The sequence below is a fragment of the Cervus elaphus genome, chromosome 20 (genome assembly GCF_910594005.1).
Source record: "Cervus elaphus chromosome 20, mCerEla1.1, whole genome shotgun sequence".
Lineage (NCBI taxonomy): Eukaryota > Metazoa > Chordata > Mammalia > Artiodactyla > Cervidae > Cervus > Cervus elaphus.
In genome coordinates, this window is record NC_057834.1 from 138,853,333 (window position 1) to 138,875,255 (window position 21,923).

The 21,923-nt window shown below is 44.0% G+C and overlaps 2 protein-coding genes across 2 annotated transcripts; both read left to right on the forward strand.

Moving 5' to 3' along the window:
* Positions 1-5,955: 5,955 nt before the first annotated feature.
* LOC122677759 (olfactory receptor 12-like) lies at positions 5,956-6,906 on the forward strand. Its single transcript, XM_043877995.1, has one exon. The coding sequence runs from the start codon at positions 5,956-5,958 to the stop codon at positions 6,904-6,906; it is 951 nt and encodes a 316-aa protein (XP_043733930.1).
* An 11,537-nt stretch (positions 6,907-18,443) lies between these two features.
* LOC122677711 (olfactory receptor 12-like) lies at positions 18,444-19,394 on the forward strand. Its single transcript, XM_043877918.1, has one exon. The coding sequence runs from the start codon at positions 18,444-18,446 to the stop codon at positions 19,392-19,394; it is 951 nt and encodes a 316-aa protein (XP_043733853.1).
* The last annotated feature ends 2,529 nt before the right edge of the window (positions 19,395-21,923 follow it).

Genomic DNA, 21,923 nt, shown 5'->3' on the forward strand with positions numbered 1-21,923 from the left:
GCGGGATCAGACAAGGGCTGGTGACTGGGGACCCAGGAGGATGTGGAGTCCCAGTTCACTGCAGAGGCTGGGACTCAAAGCGGCTCACATAATTAGCCACTGGGGACGCCGAGTCTCACCGCGGTAGGTGGCGAGATTGCCCCAGCAGAGTGACCCCAAGGTAGGGGCCTGACCTTCTGCCTGGGTGATGCAACAGGAGCTGGGCGGGCAGGTGAGCTGAAAGACTCCCCTGCTTCCACAAGACCCAGGGGCTTCCTGTCCCAGCCTGATGCTTGCTGAGACCCCAGCGTCCTCCCTTGCCCCCTCCCCACTGGCGCCTCACGGTGTGGGAAGCCAGAGGTGAATGGGGAGGGGTGGGGGTCCTCGGTGCCACCTCAGACACAGCACAGACCTGGGTCAGGAGCTCAGGAGACCTGGGTGAGCAGATCCTGCGAGTGTGGGCTTGAGTGAGTCACGACCCTCACCCGGACAGGGTAAGGTCAGGGCAGTTGCCTGGTGGGGCTGCAGAAATGGGAGGAGACCATAGGTGTAAGGGGGCAGCAGGGCCGTGTATACAGTAAGCACTCAGGTCTGCTCTCAGCAGGGGACGTGGTGACACCCTCCTGCCTGACCAGCCCTGCCCGTGGGCTGCAGGGCCATTTAGACCAAAGGGACAGTTTTCATTATAAACAGAGAGCGCCACTGTCTACTTCATCACCTTCAATGCATTGCTCAGATCAGCACCACCAGACCCTGAGCACATGCTAAGGTCTGTACTAAGGTATAGACCCCATGCCGAGGGTGCAAAAATAACAGACCAAGGCCAGCCTCAGACCACAGACATGGAATCAAATACCTGCAGTTTGACATGACCAGGACAGCAAGAGGGGGTATGACCAGGCTGCTGACAGCACAAAGGAGGAAACAGTCACATCAGAGTGCATCATGGAGGGGCCCCGGCGAGACAAGAGAGCTAGTGACACCCACAAGGTGGACGGGGCTAGGCAGACATTTCAGACAGAATGAGACAATGGAGAAATCTGCCTCTTGAGAAGCCTGTAGGCAGGTCAGGAAGCAATAGTTAGAACTGGACGTGGAACAACAGACTGGTTCCAAATCGGGAAAGGAGCACATCAAGGCTGTATATTGTCACCCTGCTTATTTAACTTATATGCAGAGTACATCATGAGAAACGCTGGGCTGGAGGAAGCACAAGTCGGAATCAAGATTGCCGGGAGAAATATCAATAACCTCAGATATACAGATGACACCACCCCTATGGCAAAAAGTGAAGAACTAAAGAGCCTCTTGATGAAAGTGAAAGAGGGGAGTGAAAAAGTTGGTTTAAAACTCAACATTCAGAAAACTAAGATCATGGCATCCAGTCACATCTCTTTGTGGCAAATAGGTGGGGAAACAGGGGAAACAGTGAAAGATTTTACTTTTTTGGGCTCCAAAATCACTGCAGATGGTGACTGTAGCCATGAAATTAAAAGACACTTACTCCTTGGAAGGAAACTTATGACCAACCTAGACAGAAAATTAAAAAGCAGAGACATTACTTTGCCAACAAAGGTCCATCTAGTCAAAGCTATGGTTTTTCCAGTAGTCGTGTATGGATGTGAGAGTTGGACTATAAAGAAAGCTGAGTGCTGAAGAATTGATGCTTTTGAACTGTGGTGTTGGAGAAGACTCTTGAGAGTCCCTTGGACAGCAAAGAGATTCAACCAGTCCATCCTAAAGGAAATCAGCCCTGAATATTCATTGGAAAGACTGGTATTGAAGCTGAAACTCCAATACTTTGGCCACCTGATGCGAAGACCTGACTCATTGGAAAAGACCCTGGTGCTGGGAAAGATTGAAGGTGGGAGAAGTGGATGACAGAGGATGAGTTGGCTGGATGGCATCACCGACTCAATGGACATGAGTTTGAGTAAGCTTCAGGAGTTGGTGATGGACAGGGAGGCCTGGCGTGCTGCAGTCCGTGGGATCTCAAAGAGTCGGACATGATTGAGTGACTGAACTGAACTGAAGGAAATGAGGGAAGTGGTCAGAGAACCTGTGTGGGGGCCAGCAAAGACTGTGGTCACCAAGCCTGAAAGGAAAAAGTCTAGAGAAGGAGGAAGCAGGGGGCAAAAAACTGCTTGTTCCTCTCATGTGACTTGAGGCAGGGTTACTTCTAACATCCCGGTGTGTCTCTGATCCATAAGAAAGTGCTGCATGTGTTCCCTTTCAGTCTGGCTTGAGCTCCTTCCGAGGAGGTGGTGGCGGCTGCTCCCCAGGTCAGCAAGCGCAGGGCTCCTGTGGACCCCTCTGCAGTGCCACGGCTTCAGGATGCGGACAAGTGCTCCAGCCCTCCACCTTCACCACAACACACGCAGAGGTGTGCACAGAGTCACACTCGGTGTCCAGGAGTGATCGCAAAGCAGACCGCCGCCCAGGAACGACGCAGGCCAAGACACGCTCTACCCCTAGTCTCAGCTCAGCAGTTCCCGTGCCCCGCATGCCCTGGCTGTTCAGGAGCCCCAGCTTCCACTGATCCCCGGAAAGGTAGGCACTGTCCTGATGTTTAAAGTAATCATGATTTTTCTCTTTATACGTTGTTTAACTTTGTATTTTATATTGGAATATACTTGATCAACAGTGTTGTGATCACTTCAAGTGCACAGCAGAGTTATTAGGTTGATATACATGTATTCACTCCTTTTCAAATTCTTTTCCCATTTAGTTGGTCACATAACATTGAGCAGAGTCCCTGTGCTATATAGCAGCTCCTTGTTGGTTATCCATGTTAAATGTAGCTGTGTGTGCAAGTGCATCCCAAACTCCCTAGCTATCCCTTCCCCCCAGTCTTCCTCCATGGTGACCATAAGTTTGTTTTCTAAGTCTGTGAGTCCATTTCTATTTTGTAAATATTCCCATCATTTCTTTCTAGATTGGGCATATATGCAATATCATATGATATTTCTCTTTGCCTGACTTCATTCAGTGTGACAATCTCTAGGTCTATCCATATTGCAGCAAATGGCATTTTTCATTCTTTTTAATGGCTGAGCCCCAGGTGCGTAGTAGTGAAGAACCCACCTGCCAATGCAGGAGATGCCGGATCGATCCCTAGGTCAGGAAGATTCCCTGGAGAAGGAAATGGAAACCCGCTCCAGTGTTCTTGCCTAGAAAATTCCGTGGACAAGGGAGTCTGGTGGGCCACAGTCCATGTAGTTGCAGAGCCGGACACGACTGAACAGCTGAGCGCGCACACCCACACACCCACACACAATACTCCAACATACATATCTCCACATCTTCTTCATCCAGTCCTCTGCTGATGGACATTTAGGTTGCTTCTGTATCCTGGCTATTGTAAATAGTGCTTCAGTGAACATTGGGGTGCAGGCATCCTTCCAGACCATGGTTTCCTCCAGATATATGCCTAGGAGTGGGATTGCTGAATCATATGGTAGCTCTATTTTTACTTTTTCAAGGAATCTGCCTACCGTTCTCCATAGTGGCTACACCAATTTACATTTCCACCAACAGTGTAGGTTGCCTATGTTCTTTATTTTTCTTCCATTCTTTTGCATTCACTGAAAAATATTATTATTTGATTTCTTATTTATATTCCTTTGGATGTTTAACATTCTTTCACTTTTTCTCTTAATTGTTACAAAAAAAATTAAACTTGTATTTTTGAATTAATACAACTGACAGTAGTGTTTTTATTTACTTTCTGAACAAGGCAAAAAGCCTTAGACTATTTGTACCCTAATTACCCCCTCCTGAATTGCATACATTTGGTGTTTTGTATTTTAATCTCTCTGTTTCAACCTTCGAGCATTTTATAAAATCCATATTTATTTAGATATCTCAATATTTTTGCCCTTTTCCTTAATTTCATTGTTTCTGTCACCTCTGAGTTTCCATCTGGGATCAATTTCCTTCTACCTGAAGATCATCTTTCAGTATTTCTTGTGGCTTGTGTCTGTTAGTGACAAACTCTCTCAGTTTTATCTTCCTGGTAAATGTTTTTATATTACTTTCCTTCTTTCTTTTTTAAAAATAATTTTTAATGTTTAAATCGAGAAACAATTTTTATATGACAAAAATTTTACAATTTCACAATTTTAAAGTGTATAAACAGGTGTGTTTTTCCTTTTCGTTTTAGTATATCCACAATGTTGTTCCGTCATCACCACTAGCTAGTTTCAGAATATTCTCCACCCTCCTGTTCTCCCAGCCCCTGGCTACTGCTGATATACCTTTTGTCTCTGAGTTTGCCTTTTCTGCACGTTTCCATGGAATCATAGAATCTGTGCCCTTTCATGTCTGGTTTTGTTTACTTAACATTGTTTTCAAGGCTTCTCCACATTGTGTCTTGTATTAGAACTTTACTCCCTTTTTGGCTAAATATTATTCTACTCTATGGCTATATCAAATTTTGTCTATCCATCATCTGATGGACGTTTGGCTCCCGTCCACTTTCTGGCCATTATGAATACTGCCATTATAAATACTTGTGTACAAGCTTTTATGTGACTTTATGTTTTAAGTTCTCCTGGGTTACCTGCCTAAGAGGGGATTGTTACTGTATAACATGGTACCTCTACTGTTTTCTGTAGCAGCTGCACCACTGTTACATTTATATTAACATTGTATGATGGTTCCAATTCCTCCACATCCTCATTGACAGGTGCTATTCTCCATTTTTTCATTATAGACATTCTAGTGGGTTGAGTGGATCTCATACTGGGCTTCAGCCCTGATTCTCTAATGACTAATGATGTTGAGCATCTTCTCCTGTACTTAATGGCCATTTGTGTATCTTCTTTGGAGAAATGCTTATTCACGTCTTTTGCCCATTTAAAAAATCGATTGTCTTTTTGTTGCTGAGTTGTAAGAATTCTTTATGGTTTATGGAGACTAGATCCTGATCAGATATATAATTTGCAGATATTTTATCTCATGGTTTTTATTTTCATTTTGTTGATAATGTCCTTTGAGGCATAAAATATTTTAATTTCAATGAAATCCAATCATCTTCTTACTATTGTTGCTTGTGTTTTTGAGTTATAGCTAGTAAACTGCTAACTAATCCCAGGTCATGACAATTTACGTGGATCTTTTCTTCTGTTCTAATAGTTTCAGTGCTTACTTTTAGGTTTTTTCCTGTTTTGAGTTAATTTTTGTATGTAGTCTGAGGTAATGCTTTTAATTCCTTTTTCTGTGAGTGGGTTTCCAGTTGTTCCATCACTGTTTGTTGAAGGGTTTATTCTTTTCCTTTTAATTGGTCTTGGCACCCTGTTGAAAATCAATTGGCTGCAAATGGATGGAAAGCCAACTCACAGTCTTACTCCTGCGGTAGATTCTTTGAAGGGACAGTCTTTTTTTCCTCAGGCTGCACCTAGGATTTTTCTCTCTGTTTCAGTTTTAAATATTTTTACTCTGATATATATGAATGTGCTGTTCTTTGCATTAACTCTGCTTTAATTTAATAGGGCTCATGAATCTGCAGATTAATATTTTCCATTGGTTTGATAAAACACTTGGCCATTATCTCTTCCAATTCAGATCGATCCTGTTTCTCTGTCTCCTTTTTTAGTAACTTACTTCTGTGGATGCATCCTTGGTGGTTCCGAGTATCAAATAAATGTTTTGCAATTTGTCACCATTAGTTCCACAAAACAAGCAACACAGCAAAAAGTCACTGCCTAGGCACTGAGCTTCTCAGACTTCCTTTTCAAAACTGGTTTGTATCTCCAGGGCAAAGTACTGTCAGCATTGGAATCCCTGGTCCTCTGTGTTTATCTTGAACTTTGTTAGCAATTCTTCACTAAGTCATTAACTAACTCTCCTGAACTTTCAATCAGATTTCATTTTTACTGTTGATCTTTTCTAATAGTCTTCAGCAGGAAGTTTAGTTTGATTTACCTAGTTCACCATCACTGGAGGTGTAATTCTCACGGTCTGAGGACTGAAGTCATGTCACCCCATGGAAATAGAAACTTTTCAGTGATGACTTTGCAGGAGTTTGTGCTGGAGGGATTTGAGGGAGGTCCGCAGACCCAGGCCCTGCTCTTTGCTCTGTTCCTGGCCCTGTACATGATGGCCATCCAAGGGAATCTCACCATGATCGTGCTCATCACCCTAGATGCCCACCTGCACTCCCCAATGTACTTCTTCCTCAAGAACCTCTCCTTCCTAGATTTGTGCTATACATCTATCATCACCCCCAACACCCTGGCCAACATCCTGTCCTCCTCCAAGGTCATCACTTTTGCTGGCTGTACCACCCAACTGTTCTTCTTCTCCCTCATGTGCACCACCCAGGGTCTCCTCTTGGCTGTGATGGCCTATGACCGCTTCGTGGCCATCTGCAGCCCCCTGCGCTACCCCATCTCCATGCGCCCCTCGGTCTGTGCCCGCCTGGTGCTGGGCTCCTACTGTGAGGGCTGCCTCAACTCCATCCTGCAGACCAGCTTCACATTCAGCCTCCCGTTCTGCAGTTCCAACCACATCGACCACTTCTTCTGTGATGTGCCGCCTCTGCTCAAGCTTGCCTGTGCTGACACGACCCTCAATGAGCTGGTCATGTTTGGCATCTGTGGGGTCATCATCGTGGGTGTGACAATTGTGGTCTTCATCTCCTATGGCTACATCACAGGGACCATCCTGAGGATGCGCTCAGCAGCTGGGCGTCACAAAATCTTCTCTACCTGCGGCTCCCACATGACTGCAGTGACTGTCCTTATTGGGACTGTCTTTGTCATGTATGCCCAGCCGGGAGCTGTGGAGTCCATGGAGCAGGGCAAGGTGGTCTCTGTCTTCTACACCATGGTCATCCCGATGCTCAACCCCCTCATCTACAGCCTGAGAAACAAGGATGTGAAGGATGCCCTGTGGAGACTGGGGTGGAAACGCACAGCCTCCTGAAGGAGGGTGGCCAGAGAGGAGGCATGGGTTTGATCCTTGGTCAAGGAACTAATATCCTGAAACTCTGTTCTCTTGAATTTTTGTGTACTTAAAAAAGTAGGCAAAATTAATTTTAATAAAATAACATTTTTGAAGGAGTTAAACTACTTGATTTCAGGATTTACTATACAAACCAGAGAACTCACAACAGTGTAATTTGGGCTTACTGGAACAAAATCAAGAATAACAGACTAAATTTATGCGTATAAGGTCAATTTTTTTTGACATAACTACCAGGCTAATTCAATGGAGAAATAGTGTTTTCAACAAGCTGTTCTGAAACAATTGAACATCCATATGCAAAAAGACAAACATCAACCCTAATAATGATTAACTCAAAATAGATAAGATTCCTAAGTATAAAGTGTAAAAATTTAAAACATGTATAAGAAAATACAGGAGACCATCTTTAAAACTTTGGGTTAAGCAAACATTTCTTTGATAAGACACAAGGTGCATAAGCTACAGAGGGAAACATTTGATAATTAGGACTTTAAAGAAGTTAAAAATATTTAGTTTACAGAGACACATTGAAACAGTAAAAGAAACAGACATGAAAAAATATTTGCAAAACACGTATTTGATAAAAGACATACCTAGAGTATATTAAGAACTCTTAAAACTCCATAATAAGATATCTGAATTTAAAAAAAAAAGCCAAAGGGCACCTCTGATTCCTGGTTCCATGTGTAAAACTCTTAAAAATTGTCACTCCATCCTGATAACAAGTAAAAATCTAAACAGACTGACAAAATTACAACCATATTCTTGGATAACTTACATTTGTATAGCTTAGTTTATAAATAAAATTTTTTCAAAAAGATTGTGTAACCATGTACAGACATTATATGGAATCATGTATGCTGGATTGTTAATATAGATTATCTAAGGTCATATACTGGAGAAAGGAATGGCAATCCACTCCTGTATTCTTGCCTGGAGAATTCCATGGACAAAGGAGCCAGGTGGGCTACAGTGCATGGGCTCACAAAGAATTGGACACAGCTGAGCAAGTAACTCTCTCTCTCTCTCTCACACACACACACACACACACGCACATGTCATACATGGCTTTCTTGAAGGCTCAGGTGGTAAAAAGTCTGCCTGCAATATGGGAGACCTGGGTTCTATCCCTGGTTTGGGCAGATCCCCTGGAGAAGGGATGGTACCCACTTCAGTATTCTATCCTGGAGAACTTCACAGACAGAGGAGCCTGGAGGGCTACAGCCCATGGGGCTGCAAAGAATCAGACACAACTGAGTGACTAACACTTTCACACTTTTCACACAAAGTCATATATGAGTTTTCCAAGTGGCTCAGCAGTAAAACAAACAAACAAAAAAGAAAACTACAAAACTACCTGCAATGCTGGAGATGCAGGAGATGCAGGTTTGATCCCTGGGTTGGGAAGATCCCCTGGAGGAGGAAATGACAGCCATTCCAGTATTGTTGCCAGGCAATCCCATGGACAGAGGAACCTGACAGGCTACAGTCCGTGAGGTTGTAAACAGTCAGACATGACTTAGCTATTGAGCATGCACGCACTCAAGGTCACATATGGGCTGATGTTAGGAAGGAAACTGATCCAATTTTTTAAAGGAAAGGGAAAAATGACTACAGAAAAGCTCCACCAACAATCATAAAAACAGCTTGAAAATCTGGTGTGTATAAGAAATGTTTATTCATTTAAATAAATTATATATTTGTGTATATGAAAGAAATTAAAAACTATTTACATTCAGAAATTGAAACTTTAAAAGAGTGACCCAAGTCTAGAGAACCTAGCAATGAATCTGAGCACATACAGAAATGTGGTCTATGTGAACAGAAGACATTTGGCTACAGGTAAAATACCTAACAGCTTAGACAGACCTCAAGGACATGTTATTTTATGTTACAAGATTCAAGAAATCAGTTAAGAAAATCAGTGCTAGGCTCTGTCAACTTCTTGTGCTTTTCTAGGATTACCTCTCATCGTCACTGCAGTTTTGAACACAGTTATCAAGCACAGACATTGAGGTAATCCTCACAGGGAAGGTCAAGAACTAGCCAAGCAAGTATGCCAGAAAGACAAAAAAAAAAAAACGCAGCTGCTATTTTGACCCCAGAGGAAGTGTGGCCAACATGCTTGAGGAACATTAAAGAGGCTACAACAACCTACAGAAAATTCTTAAAGAGATGGGAATACCAGACCACCTTTCCTGTCTCCTGAGAAACCTGTATGTAGGTCAAGAAGCAACAGTTAGAACCAGACATGGAACAACGGACTGGTTCCAAATTGGGAAAGGAGTATGTCACAGCTGTATATTGCCACCCTGTTTATTTAACTTACATGTAGAGTACATCATGTGACATGCCGGGCTGGATGAATCACAAGCTGGACTCAAGATTACCAGGAGAAATACCAACAACTTCAGATATACAGATACCACCCTAATGGCAGAAAGTGAAGAGAAACTAAAGAGCCTCTTGATGAGGGTGAAAGAGGAGAGTGAAAAAGCTGACTTAAAACTCAACATTTAAAAACTAAGATCATGGCATCTGGTCCCTTCACTTCAATAGGTGGGGAAAAGGTGGGAACGGCAGCAGATTTTAATTTCTTGGGCTCCAAAATCACTGCAGACAATGACTGCAGCCACAAAATTAAAAGACACTTGCTCCTTGGAGGAAAAGCTATGACAAACGTAGAAAACATATTAAAAAGCAGAGACTTAACTTTATCAACAAAGTTGTATATTGTCAAAGCTATGGTTTTCCCAATAGTCATGTACAGATATGAGAGTTGGACTCATATCTGAGAGAGAAGACTCAGTGCTGAAGAATTGATGCTTTTGAACTGTGGTGCTGGAGAAGACTCTTGAGAGTCCCTTGGATAACAAGATCAAACTAGTCAATCCTAACGGAAATCAACCCTGAATAGTCACTGGAAGGACTGATGCTGAAGCTGAAGCTCCAATTGACCACCTCATGCAAAGAGTCAACTCTTTGGAAAAGATTCTGAACTGGGAAAGATTGCGGAACTGTGGAAATGAGATGATAAGGCTGTGAAACTAGATGATGTCATTCAGCCAGTGACAGCAAGGAGGAAAATTCAGACCCTTGAGTCCTGGCACTGTCACAATCAGAAGTCAGCAAGCGGAAGATCCATAAGGAAGCTGAGATGGAACAGCTGGTGAGTCAAGTTAAACAGGTCAATCAGCTATGAGAGAGTGCCTTCAAAGGACTCATACCCCACCAATAGGTACCTGGATTCTTAGAGGAATTCCCAAGTCAGAAAAGTGTGCCATTCCAGGAACAAAAAGATGATCAAAGGCTGGTAGGTCAGGTCTGGATTTGGACCAAATTGAAGAGCTGCCCACTGGCTAAAAATGGGACAATTTGATGTTATTAAGAATAGTAATTACAATACATTCAAATATGTTCAATATGAATTCATAATAATACAAAAAAAACTTAGTCACCATTGGAGAATGCTAACGAATCAATTCAATCTTTTTGAAATGCTACTGATAAAGAGAGAAGCAAGTGGGAGAAGCTGCTTCTCCCACATGAACTGAAGCCAAGAGGAATCGGAGAGCGGAGGAGGACATTCATCTTTGTGGATGGAATTAGAGGGCAGCAACCTAAGTGACTGAGCTGAGCTGAACTGAACCTAAGTGAAACAAGTCAGACAGGAAAAGAAAATACCGTATGACTCCGCTTACATTTTGAATCTAAAAACAATTAAGCAAACAGAACAGAAATAGACTCACAGATACAGAGAATAAATGAGTGGTTGCAGAAGGAAGCATGCTGAAGGGGATAAATAGGTGAAGGGAATATACAAAAAATAAATCACTGGGATGTCATATGCAGCATAAGGGATGTGGTCAAAAGTGTTGTAAAAACTTTGTGTGGGGACAGATGTTTACTAGACTTCTTCAAGTGATCATTTCATAATATATGTAAATGTCAAATCACTATGCTGTACATCAGAAACTAACATAGGATTATACATCAACTATAACACACACACACACACTCACATACATACTGCAATTAAAAATATATTCACATGGCCAGGCTCACCTGAGATAATGTATGTGAATAAAACACCTCTAGCAATGACTGGTACCAAAGATATGATTGATGGATACATTTTAATTGTGCCCTAATGGGTGATGATTCCAAAGAGAAACCAAATATTTAACCTTTCTTTCATACTTCACCCAAACCAAATATTCATGACCCTGTTTTAAATAACAACAAGAATGATAATTTAAATACATGGCCAAAGTATTCCTCAAAGTGAATTTGATGCCGGTAGGAATAATTTTGGCTGAGTGCCTCTCACACAGGAGAGAGGTCAGGGGTCTGAGGCAAAATCTTGGCTCCATCTGGGGCAGAAGCTCTCTTGGGCTCCTGCTCCATCATCCCAAGGGCATGGGGGACATTGGCACTGGAGATGGTGCCCAAAACTCCAGTCACAGCATTCACCTTTCTGGTCTAGGGTAGGAAAAATGATTTATCTTTATATTATATACATTTACAGAAAAAATCATGAAGTCATGTTTACTCATGGAATTCACCATCATCCAGCTAAAGAGAATGAAATTCACCTAAATGCCACTATAACTTTTGCCCACTCAAAATTGTTGTCCTCCAAAGTTAAAGATTTCCATGTTTTATAAATTGATACTATTCACCCTTGATAGAGTTCCTACACAATGAACAAATTGATTAAACATAGAATGCACCATGTCAAAGGATATCCAAGGGAATTAAGGAAAAGAAGAAGCAGGAGGAAAATGTCCTGAAAAAAATCACTTCCTTTAAGTGCTATTCCAGTGGAAACTGCAGTGTTGCCAAATATCTAGTATAAATATAAGAAAATGCCAATGCTTAAAAATACTTTGAAAACAGGAGAATTTATTGGCAGTAGGAAACACAAATGAAAAGAAAAGGGCAGAGATTTAGCACCTTATGAAAATAAGGATAAACGGGGAAACAAAGAATCCCACTGCTCATTTTGTTTCATTGGTAAAATCATTTCAAGAAATAATTAGGCAGATAAGTGGGTAAATAGTATGTGATGCAGTTGCTCATGAAGAGTGCTGAAGGGGCAGAATGACTTACAGCAAGGACAATTCACCCTCCTGTTCTCAAGGAAGTTATGAATGTAGGCTGTCCAGACCCACAGAGACTTGGTGAAAAGCCTGCAACAGCAGAGAGGAATTGTCATGGATTATCAATCCTCTGTTCATGGGGTTCTCAGAGCAAGAACACTGAAGTGGTTTGCCATTCCCTTCTCCAGGCTTCAACAATACGTGAATCGTGAACTTCCAGATGTTCAAACTGGATTTAGAAAAGGCAGTGGAACCAGAGATCAAATTGCCAACATCCGTTGGATCATAGAAAAAGCAAGAGAGTTCCAGAAAAACATCTACTTCTTCTTTATTGCTATGCCAAAGCCTTTGACTGTGTGAATCACAACAAACTGTGGAAAATTCTTCAAGAAATGGGAGTACCAGACCACCTGACCTGCCTCCTGAGAAACCTGTACCCAGGTCAAGAAGAAACAGTTAGAACTAGACAAGGAACAACAGACTGGTTCCAAATAAGGAAAGGAGTACATCAAGACTGTACATTGTCACCCTGCTTATTTAACATATATGCAGAATACATCATGCAAAATGCCAGGCTGGATGAAGCACAAGCTGGAATCAAGATTGCTGGGAGAAATATCAATAACCTCAGATATGCAGATGACACCACCCTTATGGCGGAAAGCAGAGAAGAGCTAAAGAGCCTCCTGATGAAAGTGAAAGAGGAGAGTGAAAAAGTTGACTTAAAACTCAGCATTCAGAAAACTAAGATCATGGCATCTAGTCCCATTACTTCATAGCAAATAGATGGGGAAACAGTGGAAACAGTGACAGACTTTATTTTTGAGGGCTCCAAAATCACTGCAGATGGTAACTGTAGCCATGAAATTAAAAGACGCTTGCTCCTTGGAAGAAAAGGTTTGACCAACCTAGACAGCTTATTGAAAAGCAGAGACATTACTTTGCCAACAAAGGTCCATCTAGTCAAGGTTATGGTTTTTCCAGTAGTCCTGTATGGATGTGAGAGTTGGACTGTGAAGAAAGCTGAGTGCCGAAGAATTGATGCTTTTGAACTGTGGTGTTGGAGAAGACTCTTGAGAGTTCCTTGGACTGCAAGGAGATCCAACCAGTCCATCCTAAAGGAAATCAGTCCTGACTATTCATTGGAAGGACTGATGCTGAAGCTGAAACGCCAATACCTTGGCTGTCTGATGCAAAGAGCTGACTCATTGGAAAAGACCCTGATGCTGGGAAAGATTGAAGGCAGGAGGAGAAGGGGATGACAGGGGATGAGATGACTGGATGGCATCACCGACTCGATGGGCATGAGTTTGAGTAGACTCCGGGAGTTGGTGATGGACAGGGGGGCCTGGCGTGCTGCAGTCCATGGGGCTGCAAAGAGTCGGACACGACTGAGGGACTGAACTGACTGAACGGATTAATCCTCCGTGCCCACAGTTACCCAACACTGTGGTCACTGGAGCAGCTTATAGATCACTTCTCTCCCATGGAACCAAGACTTCTTAAAATGGAAAGTTTTAGAGTTGAGTAGAGTGATTGAATGGCAAAAATGAAGAAAGATGGAAGGAAATGAACCTTAATAAAGTAAGATTAAGATGAAAATGAATGAGCTTGAAAAAAAAACATGCCTTTCTACTCAGGAATACACATCTAGATATCCACTTAAGAGGGGAAAATGTCCACTGCATAATATTCATTATTGAATAAGGAATATAAAAAAAGAAACAACTTAAAGTGTCTCTACTAAGAAGATTCCACAAGTAAATTGCTGTACGTTATCATGTTTAAAACAACTGAAATAACTGAACTAGAATATGGAAGAACTGGGAAAGATGCTGAAGATCCTGCAGAGTGCATTTTGACATAGAGCTGGAGAACAAGATAAAACAGTGAAAGCGTATTGCTGACTTTGCCGGGTGAAAGCAAACTCCCTCACCACCCTCCTGCTTCAGTCACCAGGGCCACCATGGCTAACTAACACAAATTTGGTGACTTATAGCAAAAGGAGTTTACTCTCTCTTGGGTCGACGTTCAAAATCAAGTTGTCAGCAGAGACCACTGCCCTTGAAAACTCTCGACAAACATTCTTCCTTGCTTCTTCCTGGGGGCTCCTGGCGTTTTTGGCCTTCCTTCCCCTGTTGCTGCATCCTTGCAATCTCGTCCAGTCTTTACATGCCCTTTGTCCTTGTGTCTTTGTGTCTCCATATCGTTTCCTCTTCCTTTAAAGACCCCAGGCATTGGTCTTAGGGCCTACCTCATCCAGCATGGCCTCATGCTAGCCAATTCGTTTGGAAATAAGATCATACTCTGGTTTTCTGGGTAGACATTATTTTTTTTGGAGGGAGACACTTTTCCCCTTATTACAGTGATATTCTGTGTGTCTCAAGGGAATTTATATTGTGCAGTTGCTGAGTGTTTTTGACTGTTTGTGCTGAGGAGGTTCAATTAGTTAATATTTTAGATCCAACATATTATTCTAATTTTCCCCTTGTTTTATCAATTACTGGGAGATGAATGACAAAATATACACTATTATTTGGATGTATATATTTCATTTTTAAATTAATTTCATTGGAGTACAGTTGTTTTACAATGTTTCATTAATTTCTACTGAACAGCAAAGTGAACCAGCTATACATACACATATATTCCACTCTTTGGATTTCCTTCCCATTCAGGCTACCACAGTATATTGAGTCCAGTCCCCTGAGATATATAGTAGCTTCTCATTAATTGTCTATTTTATACATAGTATTAATAGTGTACGTGTGTCAATCCCAATTATTTGGATGTATGTATTAATTTAAATTCTGTCAGCCTTTACTTTTAATTTTTTATTTTTTAGTCTTTACTTTTATAAGTCCTTTTTTAGTTGTATAAAAATTGAAAAACTTCCCAGTATCAGTTGGGTAAAACAATTATGAAAGGCTTCTTTATAAAAAAAAACTTTTTCTTCTGACATCTACTTTGTCAAAATAATTACTGAGCCTCACCAGCCTTGTTTTTCATAGGATGTTCCTAATATGACTGTCTCCTGCTTTTTGCTTTCATACTTTCTGTATTTTTCTAATAATCACATATCACCTTCAGACAGTGAGGAATCTGCCTGCAATGCAGGAGACTCAGGTTTGATCCCTGGGTCAGGAAGATCCCCGGGAGGAGGGAATGGCAACCCACCCTAGCATTCTTGCTTGGGCAATCCCATGAACAGAGAAGCCTGGTGAGCTACAGTCCATGGGGTCACAAAGAGTCAGACATGACTGGACTATTAACACTCTCATTTCACTCTGGATTTCTCACCAGGATTACAATAATTTAGTGTATGTGTTTAAGCTGATTCAGCATATATATTTAAGTCTTCATTGAGTGTCAGGCTGCACTGAAGACAGGACAATATTTCTGTGCATCTAATGATAACAGATGCATAGAAAGTGCCGTGGTGGGAGCACGGGCACAGATTCCTCACTCATCGGTTTTCCTCAAAACAACAAGTGGGGGTGGGGCAGAGGAGGGGGATGGGCATGGGCCAACAGGTCCCACCTGCTGCCCGGAGGACACCTCTCCAAGGAGGGCCCCTGGGTCCCTCTAAGTTCTCTTCCTTCTCTCCTGTTGGCCCCCAGCGCTTCCTGAGGGGTTTCAGGCTCCTTGCCTCCTCTGTCTTGAATTGAGGGGAATCAGAGCAAGATTGGCCACTGGAGGGCAGCTTCCTGGCACCCAGGGAGCTGGGAGTCCCAGGGCACTCAGAGCCCAAGTCTCACCTAATTGGCCATTTGAGGCCTCTATTCCCATCTAGCTCAGATAGATACATCTGCCCCAGCAAAGAGACCCTGAAGTGCAGGTTGCAGGACATACTACCCAAACACAGGACCGGATCTAAAGGAGCAAGCGAACTGAATCCTCCCAGCCCTTACTTGTTCTAAGACCCAGGAGCTTCCTACCACAAGATCATGGACCCTGGACAGACCCTCACTGGGCACACAGGAGTCCTCCGCTAACCCCTCCCCGCTTCACTTCCCTGCAGAGGAGGCCAGAGCTGAACAGGGTGGAGGGTGCTCCACGTCGTTATCACCAGCACAGACCTGGGGCAGGAGTCCCGTCCTCCCCAGGAGCACAGGGTCCTGGGTGAGCCACGACCCCCGTGACATCACAGGAGCACTGCGGTCATCACTCAGCAGTGGGGTCAGCATCACCGACAGGTGAGTCCTGGGAGCCTGGACCCTAATCAACACGGCCCCCCTCCACCCCTGCTGTGCCGCACAGGGTCATCGAGGGCAGCCGGTCTGAACTTTAAAGAGAATAGACGTAATCAGTGGGTCTCTTTTAAATGTGGGGTTTAATTCAGTGCCCAAGGCTCTGCTTTTCTGACAAGCTCCAGGCTCTGCTGGATGCTATAGGTCCCCAGACCACATGTGAGATCAGCTTTACAAAGAAGGATTCAGCCATAGTTAATACAAATTGAGACTTGCAGATAACAACTGAATTTTTTGCTTTACTAGGCAAGAATTTCTCAGGCTCAATTCACACAGGTTTACTAAAGCCACTGAAGTAGCCTCACTGGGTCATCTCAACAAGCCAAAGGAATGTGTGAATTTGTTTTTTATAAAGAAAACTGGTAGCTTGGCTTCCTAGAAGAAAAGCCAGTCACTCCTCTGGGGATCCTCAGGCACCCTAGGGGTCACTGTTGTGATGACCCAAAGCCCCTGATGTGGACAAATTGTCCTGGAAAACAGTCACAAACATGAAGCTAGGAATCCCAAGGACGTAAGAGCGAGGCCAGCCAACCTGAGATTGGGGAAGACGGTCACCCTGGTCACATTTGACAGGATTATCTTTGCGAGGACCTGGGTGAGCAGAGGTGGACAGCTAGGTCATGGCTACCTCAGTTGTGAGCATAGGGGCATAGGACCTAGCTGGATACCAGGGTGTGCAGCCGATGTGTGTAGGGCGGACCCTCAGCTCCACCCTGAACACCAGCTCCAGCCCTGAATTTGGGGGGGATCTGCCTGGGCATCCAGGTCAGACTGTCCTCCTTTGTTGTCATGTGAGGGTTGGGGTCAAATAGCCCAGGAGAGGAAAGCTGGACAAGCTCCATAGTCATCAACCACTCCTTTGTTCGAAAGTATAGAATTTTTCAGGGCACCTTCTAAGAAAACTTCAACGGAAGTTCCTGAGAAAGAACGTGCGGGTCACCACTTCTCCAGAGGAACCACTGACCACCCAGCTTCTGCTTGCACATCCCCTCTCCTTCCAAAGTAAGCCAGCTTGTGACACTATAGATCTGACCTCTAGACCACATGGGCTCCGCTCTGAAATACACTTTCTTACTAATCCTCATCTACACTGTGGGAGACGCTCCAGCTCCAGGCTCTCCATCCTTCACCACTCCTCCCTCTTCAGGCTGCATCTCCCCTGATAATTTCTCTGGCCATCACAGAGGGGGCCTCCATGTGCCATCAGAGTGTGGTGGTCAGCCCTGCCCAGGGCAGAGAAGGGAGGTCTGGGCCATGACAGGGACAGGAAGCAGCACCCAGCAGGAGGACCCAGACGCTGAGCAGATGTGACTGTGTTGGAGGCTCCCACTGCTCCAAGCAGTCACCCCACGGGGTGTTGCAGAAGAGCCAGGGGCATGGAAGTAATGACAGGAGAAGACACGCCCATCTCCTGAATGTGTCACAGTCCCTGTCCTGCTGCTTCTCAGACTGTGGAGCTGGGTTATTTCCTTTCCAAATTTGTCCAACACTAGAGGTCCCCCGAGATCCTCAATGATGCACAGTGCTCTGGGGACAGAATGATAGTGTAGTCCAGGTTCCAGACACTTATGCTGAGATAGGGCTCAGGGTCTGCAAGACAAAATGACAAAAATTCGCCCGATCATTGCTAGTTCCTGCTCTCCTTCCAACTTGGCCTTCCACTTGGGCAGGAAGCACTCGGTAAACATTTCCAAAATTTGCGAATGGGTTAACAAGGAAAGAAAGTGCACGATTAGATCATTGTGGGAGGAGAGGTAATGACACAACTCAGGAGCATCCCCTTGGGGGTGGAAAGCATGTATTGAGAGAAGGCACAGGGGCTGTAACACTCCTCACACTGAAGGTCATGAACTCTGCAAAGATCCTGACATGCCCCCACCCCACAATGACAGCAGCTCAGAGTCTCTGACAGAGAGAATGAACTTGCATACTTATGAACTAGTGAACTGGAGGAAATGTTCCTTTCCAGGTCAGTCTGCGCTCATCTGGAAGCAGAACTGGGCAGCTGGTGGTCCCTTGCTCAGTGGGCAGTGAGGCACTGAAGGGATCCTGTTCTCCAAGAGAGTATGACCTTGTGGCCTTGACCTGCTCCCTCTCCCTGCCTCCCACCAGCTCTCTGCCCCGTGTCACCCAGCTCAGGGCCATGTCACCCTATGGGAATGGAAACCTCTCAGTGATGCCTCTGCAGGATTTCATGTTGGATGGATTTGCAGGTGGCCCACAGACCCAGGCCCTGCTCTTTGCTCTGTTCCTGGCCCTGTACGTGGTGGCCATCCTGGGGAACCTCACCATGATCATGCTCATCACCCTGGATGCCCGTCTGCACTCCCCAATGTACTTCTTCCTCAAGAACCTCTCCTTCCTAGATTTGTGCTACTCATCTGTCATCTATCCCAAAGCCCTGGTCAACTTCCTGTCCTCCTCCAAGGTCATCACCTTTGAGGGATGTGCTACCCAGTTCTTCTTCTTCTCCCTGCTGGTCACCACTGAGGGATTCCTCTTGGCAGTGATGGCCTATGACCGCTTCGTGGCCATCTGCAGCCCCCTGCGCTACCCCATCTCCATGCGCCCCTTGGTCTGTGCCCGCCTGGTGCTGGGCTCCTACTGCGGGGGCTGCCTCAACTCCATCCTACAGACCAGCTTCACATTCAGCCTCCCGTTCTGCAGCTCCAACCGCATCGACCACTTCTTCTGTGATGTGCCGCCTCTGCTCAAGCTTGCCTGTGCTGACATTACCATCAATGAGCTGGTCATGTTTGCCATCTCTGGCCTCATCATTGTGGGCACCATACTCGTGGTCCTCATCTCCTATGGCTATATCACAGGAACCATCCTGAGGATGCGGTCAGGAGGAGGGAGACACAAGCTCTTCTCCACCTGCGGCTCCCACATGACAGCCGTGTCCCTCTTTTATGGAACACTTTTTGTCATGTATGCCCAGCCGGGAGCTGTGGAGTCCATGGAGCAGGGCAAGGTGGTCTCTGTCTTCTACACCCTGGTCATCCCGATGCTCAACCCCCTCATCTACAGTCTGAGAAACAAGGACGTGAAGGAAGCCCTGCGGAGACTGGGGCAGAGACATACAGCCACGTGAAGCAGGGTGGACAGAGAGACCCAGTGTCCTGAGGGGAGGGCAAGAGGACTTGAGGGGAGGCACTAGGTTTGGTTTAAGGAATTCATTCTTTATTCATCTAATTCATTCTTTCATCCAGCATTTCATTCAACCCTTCCTGGAAGCAAATCATGGGTCACCCATTTCAACTGTGAGAGGCAAAATGGATAATTCATTTTCTTTGCCATCAGATAATTAATGGTTCATGATGACGAAGACCCTAATCTTGAAGCTAGGGTAATATAGTCAGTAGAGTCATGACTCTCCTGCTGGCTCAGATGGTAAAGAGTCTGCTTGCAATGCAGGAGACCTGGGTTTGACCCCTGGCTCAGGAAGATCCCCTGGAGAAGGGAATGGCAGCCCACTCCAGTATTCTTGCCTGGAGAGTTCCATGGACAGAGGAGACAATTCATGGGATCACACAGAGTTGGGCAAGACTGGTGACTGGCACAACACAGCAGTCATATAAGTGGGATAGGTAGGAGTCATAAAAACAGGCTACGTTCTCTCCCTCAACTCTACATAACAAGACACACTTTGAGGTCTTTACCTTTCCATTCATGGCTGATAGATGAATCTCTTGAGGCTGAATGGTTTACTGACGGGAGCAATTTTGTAGAAATGGGAACCTGAAAGGCAGGCTGTGCCACAGTTAGTCTAGATGAAGTCATAGAAAAAGAAAGAGGAGGAGGAGGATGAAGAAGAGGTCAAGGGGGGAGGGAGAGGGGGAGAAGGGGAGGAGGAGGATGAGAAGGAGAGTGGAGAGGAGGGGAAGGGGGAGGGACTGGAGAAGTTGGGGAGAAGGAGGATGGGGGAGGAACTGAGGCAGAGACACAGAGAGGAAGCCCGCCCTCTTAGGTGGGACTTAGAGACATTGAGCCAATCACAGCGTGCATCTTTTTCGATACCAACTAAAATAAATGCCATTTAGAAGCATTTATTACATTTATGAGATAGACGTTCAAGCAGAGGCTGATATTTGATGATATTAAAGAATTTTATTTCTTTATATATTGTGGATATTCTTTTCTTTTAGAGATGCATGCTAAAATACTTATAAATGAAACCCTACTTGTCTAATACTTACTTCAAAATAATACAGGCACTATGGGAGTAGGCCAAGGGCTGGACAAGACTGGCCAAGAGCTGATGGCTGTTAAAGCGGGGCGATGAGTAATTGGGGCTCATTACACCATGTGCTCTTCTTCTCGTGTATTTAAAATTTCCCATCCTCCTCCCCTTCCTCATCCACATCACGATGATTAGTCAGGATGTGTCTTGGAGTTCATTGTTCTGCAACACCTCCCTCCCAAAAAACACATTGCCAATGGGATTCCTTCTTTAATGCTCTAAGACTCTCTCCTATTCTGTTTTTGAAATTATTTTCCCTTCCACTGTTGGTTTTTCTCTATCAAAGTTAGTTAATTTTATATTGAATTTTACATATCTGTCCTTTATACTTATTAACTTCTCTTTAATGCCTTTTTTCTTTTTTTCTCTATACTTATAACGAAGGCCTCAAGACTTTCTCTTATGCCAGAAATTTCTTTTTTGGTTCTGTAAAGTCTTCTTGTTTTGTAAACAGTTTCAGTTCCCATGTTATGAAAGCTGATATTCTAGTTTTGTGTTTTTTTAGCCCTAAACATGCTTAGCAAGATCATCTGTATGTACATGGTATTTTTCTCTTTGATATAGGTGAGTTGCAGATGTCTTTTAAAATTCCATTTCATGTTGGTTTCCAACAATAAAAATAATGGGAGAGCACATATGAAATCTGAACTTCCATTTCATTTGAAAGTCGGAAGATCTAGTAACACAAACCAGCAATAGTTGGCTGGAGAGGGAAGCAGTTACAGCCTTGATATGACATTCACTCACCTTCATCTCCTTTTAGGTGTTTACTCTGAAAAGAAAGGCAATCCATAGAGAAAAAAGAGAGAGCTTATGAAATAAATCATGGTGGGACACTAAGAAAAGCTATTATGATGAAAAACTTAATGATCAATAAAAAATGTAGTAAAATTTTCCTCATTATAAACTTATGACCCTACAATTCCACTTCTGGGCATATATCAGAGAAAAACATAATTTGAAAAGATGCATGCCCCATAATGTTCATAGCAGCAACTATTCACAATAGCTAGGAAGCACCTACTGACAGATGAGTGGATAAAGAAGACGTGGTACATATATACAATGGAATGTTACTCAGCTGGCGAAGAATTTGCCTGCAGTGCGAGAGACCCAGTTTTGATCCCTGGGTCTGAAAGATCCCCTGCAGAAGGGAATGGCAACCCACTCCAATATTCTTGCCTGTAGAGTTCCATGGACAGAGGAGCCTGGCGGGCTATACAGTCCATGGGGTCACAAAGAGTTGGACACAACTGAGGGACTAACACACCACAAAAAAAGAATGAAATAATGCCATTGCAGCAACTTGGATGGACCTAGAGATGGTCATAGTGAGTGGAGTAAGGCGATAGAGAAAACCAAGTATTTTATGATATCACT